This window comes from Epinephelus lanceolatus, chromosome 9, assembly GCF_041903045.1.
Source record: "Epinephelus lanceolatus isolate andai-2023 chromosome 9, ASM4190304v1, whole genome shotgun sequence".
In the NCBI taxonomy this organism is placed as follows: Eukaryota; Metazoa; Chordata; class Actinopteri; order Perciformes; family Serranidae; genus Epinephelus; species Epinephelus lanceolatus.
Window position 1 is genome coordinate 20,216,196 of NC_135742.1, and position 12,788 is coordinate 20,228,983.

Below are 12,788 nucleotides of genomic sequence, written 5' to 3' on the forward strand. Positions count from 1 at the left end.
CGTCCACCCTTTTAAGAGACAAAAAATTATTTGGACAATTGGCTGTTCAGATGTTCCTTGGACAGGTGTATGTTATTCCACCATTACCTTATGATTAAATCAGCAGATAAAAGTGCTAGATTTGAGTCTAGCTGCCAAGTGTGGCATTTTCATTTGTAATCTGTTGCTTTAGCAGGGCTGTTGAGGAGTAAAGCACTCGAGAATGCATGTTAAGTATCCTTTGGATTAGGAATGCATGATAATATTGGCACGTCATTGATATCGGCCAAAACTGGCTTTAAAATGAACTATTAGAATCAGCCAACATGGTTTTTCTTAATCTGCACAATAAATGAATATCACATGCATTGAAAAGTACTGCATTTCATGTCTCCACCAGGTGGTGGACCGTCATGATAGGGGTATACATGCATAATAAGATAAGGGTAGGTAGGGAAAAAGTGGATATAATGATATCTGTATTGGTCAAATTAGTTGTTACATATTGGCATATTGGGTATTGACAAATAATCCAATATTTTGTATCTCTACTTTGGATTTTGTTGCAAAATCACCCTGAGCCCTTTACATAGAAATGACTCCATAGTCTGTTATAGGCAACTGAGAAAGTCCAGAAAGTTTCAGATTTTAAGATTACGCTGCCATGGGTTCACCCATTGGAAATAAAAAAACAATTGATACATGTAAAAAGTTACATACGTTTAATGCGATGTTAATGTCAATTTGTCCAATTACTCTGGGTACCCTGACATGTGGGGTCTATGTATAAAAATAGTAAATGGACCTCCACTTGCATAGCACCCTTCTAGTCTTCTGACCACTCAAAGCACTCAATGGTTGGAATTCCTGCACGGTTCACCCAATTTTACAGTCTAGCCTTAAATAAAGTTGAAAGTCAGAGAAAGCACATACTAATTGCTTTATTACAAGTCCATTGTGGCAGTTTACATGGCCAAAGTAACAATAAATTGTATCATTGTCCTCAATACATATGGAGCTGACTATAAAACATAGATTTATGTCTCTTACCAAAACATCTCCTGTTGCAGGTTTCATAGTATTGGCTTTAAATTGGTTGCATGAGACTTTGAAGTAATTTTTTTGTGATACAGAAAGAATCTTTGTCAGAACTTTGGAAGAGTATTCAGGTTAAAATCTTTTTGGTCGACTAAACTTTTTCTCTGATACTAAGTATCCTGAATATATTTATTTTGGATGAAATAAAAATGCAGACCTGAAAAGAAAAGTAAAACCTTATCCTCACCCACAAGTTCCTACCACACCGTCATATGTTTGTCATATGATAACCTACATAAGAGAAGGAGGAACTTGAAGTAAACTTTATATTCAGTCTTCTAACCCCCGTCTGCCTCAGTCATCATGAAGGCAGCACTGACCCTCCTGGCTCTTGCTCTCCTTCATATCTGCTCTTCTTTTCCCATCAGACACCCCACAAACTGGCTCAGACAATGTCGCGCCTCCACCGACCTCTCCATCACAGCACTGGAGGTGCTGCCGGGCGGAGGCTGGGACAACCTCCGGAACATGGACATGGGTCGGGTCATGAACCTCAGCTACTTCCAGTGCCAGACCACCGAGGACGGATTCTACCTGATCCCAGATGAGGTGTTTGTCATCCCGCACAAGGAGACAGGCGTGGAGACAAGCTCAGAGATAATCAGCTCCTGGCTGGAGCAGACAAGCTCTACATCTCACTCCATAAATGTAGAGGTATCATTCCTTTCAAAGCTGAATGCAAAATTCTCTACAGAGAACAAGAGGATGAAAACCCATCAGGTCAAAGACTCTTCAACCACAACCAGAGTGCAAGTGAGTTTCTTTTTTCCAGTTTGGATAAATAAAATAAAACAAAAATAATTGTGGCAACAATTATGGATCAAGAGCTAAAATAATTTTGCAAATATTTCGTTAATATATGAAAAAAGTTCTCTAACATGGATTACTTAGAAATTGTACATACTAGTGCTCATTAAACGTGTCTCTAAATGTGTCAGTGTGAGATGGAAGGCTATTTTTTAACTGTAGTTGCTGGACAGGTATTACAGACATCACTGTTAAAAGCAAATAAACAAAATGAATAGAACAAAAATGAGGTGAAAAAAACCCTTACAACATAATGACATGTACTCTTTTTCCTCAAAGGTTCGTAACTTCATCTACACAGTGAAGGCTTATCCAGACTTCACTCTGGACACACGCTTTGCTCAACAAGCCAAAGAGATTGCTGATGCGATTGAAAACAACCAAACAAGGAACGCAGACTATCTCTCAGAGAAGATGGTGCTGGACTACGGAACCCATGTTATCACTAGTGTTGATGCTGGGGCTTCTTTGGTGCAGGAAGACTACCTCCATTCGTCATATGTGTCGGATAGTTCGTCAGAAAGTTCCTCCGTCAAAGCTGAGGCAGGCTTAAGCTTTTTTGACAAACTCAAGTTTGACATAAGCAGTGAAAACACCCAACAGAGCTCATCACTCAAAGCGTATCAGTCCAATATTACATACTCTATTACCCAGAGCCATGGAGGCATACCTTTCTATCCTGGCATCACTCTGCAGAAGTGGCAGGAAAGTACCAGGAACAACCTGATTGCTATTGATCGGTCTGGATTTCCCCTCCACTACTTTATAAACACAAACACCTTCCCTGATTTGCCGCAGCCTACAGTTGGCAAAGTGGCTGTTGCAGTGAGTCAGGCCATAGAGCGATACTACAGGATCAACACGCGGCCTGGATGTGTCGACGTCAGCTCCAAGAACTTTAACTTCCAGGCCAACATTGATGATTCCTCCTGCGAGGGCCCTGCTACAAACCTCAGTTTTGGTGGTGTCTATCAAGTGTGTACTCCTCTCACCTCAGATGCAGGTCCACTATGTGATGCTCTGGCCCAGAAAAACCCTGACACAGGCGACTTCTCCTGTCGTTCGCCTTATTCGGCCACTTTACTCAGATCAGAAGTGAGACAGCAGGGTTACACTCAGCACTATTGCATTTTTGAGGACCTCTGTTGGGACTGGTACTACGTTCGCTCTGCTCGCATCGACACTTACTGGTGCTCTCTAAATGGAGAGGCCCCAGAAAACTCAGGGTTTCTGTTTGGAGGCATATACAGCCCCTCTCTCCCGAACCCCCTCACCAACGCCAAAAGCTGCCCCCCAAACTTCATTCCAGTAAAATTTCTCTCAGATGGCCAAGTGATCTGCGTGAGCAACGACTATGAAACTGGCTCCAGATTCTCAGTACCATTCGGAGGTCTCTTCAGTTGTCAGTCAAACAACCCGCTGGCAGGGAATCAACGTCGCTGTCCTCCTATGTTCAGTCAGCACCTCGCTACAGTGAGCGACGGCTGTGAAATTCTTTACTGTGTCCAGTCAGGACTGTTCACAGGTGGACAACTGCTTCCGATCCATCTGCCTCCTTTCACTAAACCTCCACTTGTCAGTATGCAGGCCACTAACACGGTTATGGTCATGACTGAGGGAGACAAGAACTGGGTCAGAGTGGGGCAGACCAAGGCGTGGAAACTGGCAAAACCAGAGGACATCAACAAGATCATACGTAGGACTAACCCAGAGTTGAATCAGATGACAGGTGGTGAAAAGGCAGGGGTAGCCTTTGGGGTAATGGGTATGATGGTACTGGTCATAGTGGCAGTAATTGTGGTGAGGAGAAGGAGGAGGCTGTCTGGATTTAGGACAGTGAGAGGCTATGAAGAAATACGTGAAGAGGTTGAGTGTGATAAAGGAGAGAGGGAGACACAGCAAGGTGAGGTTTAGAGGCTTGGCACGCAGAGACGGTGTCTGGTGTGACAGATTTTGTGTTTAACTTCCTTGTTCAATGCCAAATCAGCAGTCACTGCCAACATTTTACATGATTGGAATATTTTCATGTTTAAACACTCCTAGTGTGAATCATCCTTGTCTATGTGTGCTTATGAAACCAATAAGTAACTCACACAGTCACATTCCATCACCTGCTATTGATGAGTGTAATAGCTTTAGCAATACATCTAGGTCTACCCATTTTCCTTACAGTATGTTGTGAACTTTAAGATGTTTCTTAAAATAAGTAAACATTGTAAAATTTATCATTTTACGTTAAATCTAAGAGATAACAATCTGCCTTCAAATTCACCAGATGGTACAAAGGAGAAGGCCACAGTGAGCCAACACTGCCCTCATGAGGCCAGAATGCACAATGCCATGTGTATAAATCATTTTCTATCCCATTTAAGAACATGAATGCTTTGTATGACTTTTTTGAACGTACCATTAATCGGTTTTTGTCCTTTACTTTTAATGTTAATGAAATTAAAATGATTTATAAATGTATGTCTATTAAACTCTTCTGCACTGCACTTATTAAAGTCATGTAAAACAACTCAATGAATCCATGTCTTCGTGTTTATATGGTTTGTGCTTTGTTTGTTGCTATTTATATAAAAATATATGATGTATGAAAAACACCCTAAATTCTCTGAAAATACCTCAGTCAGTGGTCACTTCAAGTAATTAGTCCTGTAACAGGTCTGCCTTATGAGTATGCGTCTTTTTTTAATCTTGCACGCTTAAAGGGAGAATTCACACCAATTAAAAAATACATGTTGTTCCTCCTACTTGTAGTGCTGTTTATCAGTCTAGATTGGTTTGGTATGAGTTTGCAAGCACTGAAGATATTGGTCATAGAGATGTCTGCCTTTTCTTGAATGTAATGGAACTAGATAACATGGCAAGGTGGTGGCAAAAAGGAATATTTTGATTCTTTGGAAAACTGGGGATGTGACTTCTTTTAAAACCTGGTTGGCAGAAATCACCAACTTCTTACACATGAAGAGAGTTGGAAACAGCACCTCCTTCAGCTCTGTAATCTTTGATAAAACATGGCAACCATTGATGTCCTCTTTATCTAGAATGGCCTTAATTGTTTGCATATAAGTGTAACCTGAAGATTTAATACTCTACTCTACTCTACTTTAATACAGTCTCACGAGCTGTGGGTAATAATCGGCTACAGTTGTCTTTAATTTCTTTTCTTTTATTCCGGCCAAAATGGCAACAGCAGTAGCATACATTCAGCACATCCGTTGTTTACATGGCACACTGGAGAACTTCCGTTCCCAAAACATTAACGTCCCTCCAGACACACCCCACAGGTAGGAACCAAAATCACCCTATAATAATAGTAATGATACATCAATCCCACAACAATGACTATCCCCACAATGACCCTAACAGTCAAGTTCAAACAGTGAAATACAAAACCAACCTCTCAAAATAAATGTAATACAATAACTCAGATTACGTAAGTATAGATACTTGTTCATAATGGGTTGGACAAACAACATGTGTGTAGTCATCCTATGTGCAGATGTACAGACACCCATTCTGTAGTAGGTGCTGAACTTCTTGCTGGTCATTCTGCCTATAGCAGCGTATTTTTTGGTCTTCATTTCTTTTTGTATTGTTCTTATTCAAGGGTGAGGGTGGGTGACTTGTATTTGTGCTGTTTGTGTTAAAATCTGAAAATATACAAATAAAATATTTGTAAAAACCCAATACATTAAGAAAAAAAAGTCTCATACCAGAGTTCATGACCTGGTTACTCATGATAATCCACAGACCTTGTTGTGAGCTTTTTCATGTAGGAACTATTTTCTTTCTCTTGAACTACACCCGCCAACTGTATCACAGCACAGAAGGAAGAGTGCATCTACTCATGGATGAAAGGCTCATGCTCCTGACAGCATGAGATGTAAACATTGATGGTGCTCTCAGCTGTGCTGTAACATTAGTTTGCTCAGTGATGCTAGGAGAGCTAGCAGTAGATGCATGCTTACTTTGGCGCCATCTAGTTTGATTATGATGGCATTAAATTAACCTCTCAAAAGGCAGATATCTCCAACACTCAGCAACTCACAATAAAACAGTCTAAAGTGATAAACAGCACTACAGTTAAGAGGAAAATTAAGTGTTTTTGATTGTGGGATGAACTGCCCCTTTAACAACTGGAGTTCTATTTTTGAGACAGAAATTATATTTACACCATATAGTGTTGAGGCTGGTACAAAATGCAAAAGCCACAGTTAGAGTCTGTAGGTCTGTAAACGTGGCACCAAAGCACATACTGGTTGTCTAAATAATACCGTTGAAGGAAACCTCTTGCACACAGAGACACTTTTATCTTCCCTGACCTAACTGAGAAAACCACCAACATCCACCCACATCCATAAATAGACAAAGGCAAAGCTGACCTCATGGTGTTGGTAAGGTTATCAGTACACAGACAGGCCGGCTCAGCCATTATATACACAAAAACACACGCGGTCACTGCAACAGACACACATGCACTGTACACTCACATGCACATACATACATATACACGGAGCCATTTCCCGTAAAGACTGCTCATACCAACGTGCATCTTTTCTCTCGTGACTATACAAGAATCTCCCTCCCCCACACATGCACATGCACACACACATACACAGCTGTGAGGGATTCATAGAGCTGGGTCATGAACATAAAAACAAACCCAGTCATGCTGAGGAAATTGTTAAAGCCTCAGGGAAGAGAGCGGGAGAGGAAGAGAGACAGATACACAGCCCTGAAGCAGGGAAACTCCCTCCTTGGTCTTTTTTCATAGGGTGGAGGACAGACAAAAGAGTGCGCCCAGCAGGCTTTTAGACCGGCTAAAGCTCTGCCAACCGTGATTTCATTTCCAACAGGATCAGGAGTTTAGTCAGTTTGCAGTTCATCTTTTACGGTAAACAACGCCATCGATGGGGTTTGTAAAAAGGGTGAGGCACAACAAATGTGTTTTTCTTGGCTGGTAAAATCTGAACAGGAATTTCTGTAGGCTGAGAACGCTACAGCCGGACAACTGACGAGGACACAATCTAAAGAACGATACATTGAATACAATCCAAGGTCAGTGCATGTTCATGTTGTTGTGGGTTTCTGTTGTGCACGTTTTTAGAGTTGGACAACATCTGCAGTAGGATTACTCCAGTTTAAAAGCAGAGAGGATTATAAGCTCATCTGTATTTACTGTGTAACATAATTCATCTTTAATTTTTAGTTGGGTACCAGCAACCACTCTGCAGTCTGCTCACTAATAAACCTGTCAAAATTCATTATACCATAAGGCAAATAACGCAACTACCTTCTATGAGCTTCATGTCAGACACTTGTTTCATGTTAAAGGGAGTATTTCATTGCAAAGAAGTAATCTTTAAAATATGGACTTCAGTGACTACATTCTCACCCCCCGTTTGTTGTTTTGTTTAGGTAACCATGCCATCTGGAGGAAACCAATGGAGCAACATCGTTCTGTTTACATTAGCTTTGGCAGTCATGTTGGAGGTCTGTAGGGTCCAGGGCTGCCGGACTGGCTCAGGGTCAGAGTGTGAGAAAGCCCCCTTTGTCCCGGGCCACAACCTGGCAGGGGAGGGTTTTGATGTGGTGCGGATGCGTCGAACGGGGGCATACGTCATCAATGTCAAAGCTCATCTGGCTGACAACAACACCTGTACACTCTGTCCAAACCGCTTCCAAGGAGGACAGGTGAAAACTGTCTACCTCACTCTTTTTCATGGTGTCTTCAAACAGCCTAAATTCCCTTTACCTAATTCCAGCCAAACCACAACTTTCTGCTCCTTCTGCCTTGTGTTTTTCCTCACTCTACTATTCCACACTTCCTTTAACTATTTTCTTCCTCCACCTGCATCCCTCTCAACATCCTGCCTTTCCTCTCCTCCTCAGATTCAGAGGCTCCCAGCTGCAGTGCTCGACTGGCGTCCCTTCAGCCGCTGCAGTAAGCAGCTTTCCAGTGCCCTCCACCACTCTGTGGACTCCCTGCTGCGTAGCTCCAACTCTCTGGTTAACAACAACTGGGGTGTGGGCTTGAGTTTAGATAATATTGGCAAGGCACTGCTGGGAGGAAGCCGCTCAGACCTGGCAAAGTTTGCTCGTTCGCAGCACAGCGTGGACAAGGCCACTTTTGCCATCCATGAGATCAGTTGCACCTACTACAGGTAAGGAGTAGGGCTGGTAAAAATGGTGCTTTGCTGATTTGCTGATTGATGTATGATTACTGGGATGATTAAATTAATCAGACTGAACAAATCTTTTATTGATCTTTTATTGCCATTATACTTAGGTACAACGAGGATTCGACAACAAAAATATGTTGTCACGATGAGGTACATGGCTTGCAATGAAGCATCATCACATACAGTATAGGCAAAGTTGAGCAAATGAGGAATTCTGGCTCCATTACATCTACATACTGGATATTATTGTGGCCATTTTAGGTGGCATAACAAAACTGCAACTGTATATTATTTAAAAAGAGGGCTAAAATTCAATGGTGGCTTGACAGATGCCAGTTGCGAGATGAATAGTAATTGCTTACATGGAATCAAGGAGACAGTAGATGGCTAACCAGCTATCATTTTGGTGGACAAGAGAAGGACGTAAAATTAGGTAGCAGAAAATACCGGTAACGATAACAGTAGATTGCATTTCCATTCAAAGTTAAAACATTTTGGCTTATGTCGTCCTCCATGATGGAATTTACAACCGAATGTTATGTAGCTGTCACACAAGGAGAAAACGACCTTGACAAATACTGGACATTACCGGATAAATTACATAAAATAAGAGACACAAAATATTTCATTCCATTCTTTATAAACAATACAGCATCAACAACGCAACATATCGCCATGCATGACTAGTTTTATCGTCCTACGATTGTGCCGAACTGTACAAAAGGTGTTGTTGGGTGTTGTCTGCCATCTACCATCTGCCTGATTCCATCTGAATGCAGCATAATTTCTAACTCCAGGTACTAGCTCATAGTTTGTTCTTGACATCTCCTCCATGTAAAGAAGGTAAAGCACGTATTGGTCACATCTCAAAATAGGTTAAAATTTGAAAGATAACCGAGATGATACCCTGCAAATGTTTCTTAGCTTGTGTGAAAAGTGGGCTTTCAAAAGAGGATGATTTGAGAAAAATGTCCGAAGCGCGACTGTTTACTTTTTCTTGTTTATTTTTTTTAACATAAGAGTGAGCATTATGTTGCCATGTTATGGTCAAACTCTGCATGCCTTTTGTTTTTTCAGCTACAGGCTGGCTGATCATCCCCCGCTGAGCACAGAGTTCACCAAACATCTGATGAGACTGCCACAGAACTTAAATACGAGCCAGAACAAAGCCTTATACAGACGGCTGATAGACACCTACGGAACACACTACATACACCAGGTCAGGTGGTTGACATGTATGCTGTAGAAGGTCTTCTTGATATGAGTTTCTTACTCAGTGCAAGATCATGCTGAAGGTAATGACATAGCCTTCATTTCATTATTTGTTCTGTCTCCTATAGGTCCAGCTTGGTGGTAAGGTGAGGCGAATCACTGCCTTCAGGACCTGCCTGGCCACACTGAAGGGTTTCTCAGAGTCCGACATCAAAAACTGCCTGAACTTTGAGCTCCGAATGGCTCTTGGTTTCCTCCCTGGCAATGCATCCTTGTCCAACAAGTGTGACAACCTCCTGAAGGGTAACATGAGCATGGGCTTCTACCAAGGCTTTATGACACATAAGATTGAGGTTACTGGAGGAGAGAGGTACTTCCCTGACATCCTCTACCAGGAGGACCCGTCTGAAGCATACCAGAGCTGGATGAACAGCCTCCACGACAACCCTGATGTGGTTTCTTATGCCATCTTCCCTCTGCATCAACTGGTGGACGACACACAGATCAGTGCTAATCTGAGAAGCACTATCTCAGAGTATATTAAAGATAACCAGCTGCAGGCGGAGCAGGCTGGTTTCAAGAACTGCTCCCCCACACCCAACCTGGACCATAACTGCTGTCCTCTGCGGGCTGGCAGAGGAACTCTCAGACTAGAGATCCACAGGGCTGCAGGTTTGAGGGCAGACACCTTCACGAAAACCGACGCCTATGTGAAGATCTTCTACAACGGTATGTACGAAGAGACGGAGACGGTGATGGACAACAATGACCCAGTGTGGAATGTGTCCTATGACTTTGGATCGGTGGAACTAGGTCGGGCTTTGAGGTTTGAAGTCTGGGATAGAGATGTGCTTTATAATGACATGGCGGGTATATGTGTTGTCTTCCCTGAGCGAGGATCTCGTGCTCTGAGCTGTCAGCTGAGCAAAGGAGTTCTCTATTTCACCTACACAGTCAAATGTGATGCTCACCTCACAGGCTATAGGTGTGGACGATACTCCCCCAACGCAGAGTAGATTATTAGATTACAATGATTTGATGTAGATTTCAGTACTTACTTTATACATAATATTAAACTTTTAAGTATTAGTTTTTCAGTAAGAGCTAGTCAACTGTCATTTCCTATAACTAGTAAACTCAATAGTTGTTCAAGTGTTTGCTATGTAAATATCTTGTAATATATCAGTATTAACAAACCAAAATTAAAGTCCTTGTGCATCCAGTGCACGAAATAAAGTAATTTTGATTTCGAACATTTTCATTTGTGTATTACCTTGTCTTAAGTCTGATAGTGTCGTACTGTAAAACTTCAATCAAAAGCCTAGCCCCAATTAAACGACTTGTCCCTTTTACTAACCCAGTGTGGCTAAAAATTTGTGTCAAATGAAGGCCCATCTCAATTAGAGGCCTGGTCTGGTTGATAAGCAGTTTAATTTTTTTAAGCAGTTCTTAAGATGTATAAAACCAGGTTGTTGGCTACCTTAAATCATGTGTCCATTCCTCCAATACCCACTAAGTTATTCATATTTCTGTAGTGCGTCAGGGTCCTCAGAACAAAAATATCAAAAGGGCTTTTAATAAAAAATAATCAAAGTTGTGAGTATTGTTTTAACAGGATAAAGTGGGGTTGTGTTGGTACGCCAGGTGCCATAATCCTCAAGTGCCGTAACTCACTCTCTCTGATGTGCTGTCAGTCGGAGCTAGATCAAATGAATGATTCATAATTGATATATATTCTAAAGCCTAGTTTTTATACAAGTAATATTCATACTGGTTTAAATAAACAATTTGTATTTCGTGATCTTTGCTGAGCAATAGTTTTGTATGACAGTCCCAAATAAAGGCGTGTTGATTTCAGTGATTTAAGCAAATAACAGCCTGGGCTTTTACGGCACATCGATACGATAAAATAATACACTAAAAAGTAAACTATGCAAGATGCAAGCAACTCATGGCTCCTTTCAGAATAACTGGATTAGGTTTAATTCAACAACATCTGGTCCAATGGTTCCCCACCTTTTTTCTTCAGGGAAGTCTTTTCTATCATTGAGTAAATTCACAACCCCTGACTATGTGACATATCTCATGAATACTTCATATTATATTCAGTGCATAACAATAATGGCATAGAACAACTGATAAACTGTACAATTAACACAAGCAGAGAGTGCAATAACTGCAGGTTTCTGTAAAATGAGATTTGAAACAGATTATTTCCAGACAGTGTTATATCAGAGATAAGTTTACCTGTTGTTTTTAGGAACTTTTTATTCAATTCTCTGTATCATTTATTTATTCTTTATTTTTAACAATCATTTATAGGATCATTTTTTTGACAAATTCAGTGTTTTCTTCTTCCCAAGGCTTGACCATTGTTCGATCAATTCTTGCTGTTTTAACTGCATACTTTTCTAATGCAGGACGAGGATGTTAAGCTGACAGGGAAGGTTCTGTCTCACTGTGCCCTTGTCCTGTCAGCTTTTTTTAAAGTTAAGAATGAAATAGAAAACATCTTTAATACCCACCAGGGTGCAAATCTTTATCCTGAAGAATAATCTTAGCTTTAAAAATAACAATTTCATTTAGTTTCTGTCACAGAAACGAATGAAAATCTGTGTATTTATTTAAAAAGTTTTCTCACACCCCTTAAAATCAGGAAGGCCTCATCACCCACCGTGAAGCTTTAGTGGAACCAGTGATATTCACAGGTTTTTTAAAAATCCTTCACATACATACATTATTTAGATCTCTTTAAAATTAGCCAATTTGATTAGTCTCAGTAGACTGCTGATAAATAATGAAACTCAAAAGGGGCAGTCTTCATTAGATATATCTTATATGGACTTCATTAATAAACCTATTCCAAATGTATATCACAGACCCTGTTGTTGCCCAACCTGGCATTACAAAGGTGCACATATTTCAACTCTTGCCAAACCACTTGCAGCATAATATTACAATAATTCATATAATATGAAAGACTGAGAGATAATTTCCTTACCGGCAGCTCCTCCTGCTAAATCGCTGTAGGCATGATCACACAAACATTTATTCCAACTTTTATTATTCAGTTCATACAGGAACCTTAAAAACATACAAAGTATAGTAAAAGCTTTTACACGTACACTTACAACACATTAGCCACTTATACAGTACATAAATGCTGCAGCTGCTTCATTAAATCACCATCTTCTGTGTCGCTCAGCTCGAGATATTGAAAGGAGTAGAAACAGTGAGGAAACCAATTCAAGCACTGTTCTTACTAAAGACATTGTTTTTTTTATTTTTGCTGTAGTTTTTCTAGATTTACACACTAGAAAAACTGGGATATTTGTGTACGAAACTTATTGACTACACCCACAATACCATGTATCAGCCTTCGCCAAAAAGATGACTAAAAGGTCCAGTGTGTCAGATTTAGAAGCATCGAGAGGTGAGGTTGCAGAACTGAAACTTCTCTTCTGCGTGAGCAACTACGGTGGCTGATGTGAAAACATGAAAACA

General features: G+C 40.8%; 2 protein-coding genes across 4 annotated transcripts; both read left to right on the top strand.

Moving 5' to 3' along the window:
* The first annotated feature begins 1,344 nt into the window (after window positions 1–1,344).
* On the top strand, window positions 1,345–4,402 carry LOC117252300 (macrophage-expressed gene 1 protein-like). The gene is made up of 2 exons (XM_033619080.2): window positions 1,345–1,830; window positions 2,164–4,402. The coding sequence occupies exons 1-2, from the start codon at window positions 1,381–1,383 to the stop codon at window positions 3,796–3,798; spliced, it is 2,085 nt and encodes a 694-aa protein (XP_033474971.2). The 5' UTR covers window positions 1,345–1,380; the 3' UTR covers window positions 3,799–4,402.
* Window positions 4,403–6,650: 2,248 nt separating this feature from the next.
* prf1.5 (perforin 1.5) lies at window positions 6,651–10,537 on the top strand. 3 transcript variants are annotated; one of them, XM_078170659.1, is made up of 6 exons: window positions 6,670–6,784; window positions 6,878–6,948; window positions 7,309–7,584; window positions 7,783–8,054; window positions 9,150–9,291; window positions 9,413–10,537. In XM_078170659.1, exons 3-6 carry the CDS (start codon window positions 7,315–7,317, stop codon window positions 10,298–10,300), a joined length of 1,572 nt encoding a protein of 523 aa, XP_078026785.1. In that variant the 5' UTR covers window positions 6,670–6,784; window positions 6,878–6,948; window positions 7,309–7,314; the 3' UTR covers window positions 10,301–10,537. The 3 variants fall into 3 exon arrangements, with proteins under 3 accessions (XP_078026786.1, XP_078026785.1, XP_033474855.1); XM_078170660.1 differs by lacking the exon at window positions 6,878–6,948 and having other exon boundaries at window positions 6,651–6,784; XM_033618964.2 differs by lacking the exon at window positions 6,670–6,784 and having other exon boundaries at window positions 6,810–6,948.
* Window positions 10,538–12,788: the final 2,251 nt, after the last annotated feature.

Excerpts from the sequence above, each read along its gene's own strand:
- prf1.5 (XM_078170660.1), top strand. The coding sequence starts at position 7,315 with ATGCCATCTGGAGGAAACCAATGGAGCAACATCGTTCTGTTTACATTA. Across the intron at positions 8,055-9,149 it reads ATCAGTTGCACCTACTACAG|CTACAGGCTGGCTGATCATC; the intron begins GTAAGGAGTAGG and ends TTGTTTTTTCAG. Across the intron at positions 9,292-9,412 it reads GAACACACTACATACACCAG|GTCCAGCTTGGTGGTAAGGT; the intron begins GTCAGGTGGTTG and ends TGTCTCCTATAG.
- LOC117252300 (XM_033619080.2), top strand. The coding sequence starts at position 1,381 with ATGAAGGCAGCACTGACCCTCCTGGCTCTTGCTCTCCTTCATATCTGC. Across the intron at positions 1,831-2,163 it reads CAACCACAACCAGAGTGCAA|GTTCGTAACTTCATCTACAC; the intron begins GTGAGTTTCTTT and ends TTTTCCTCAAAG.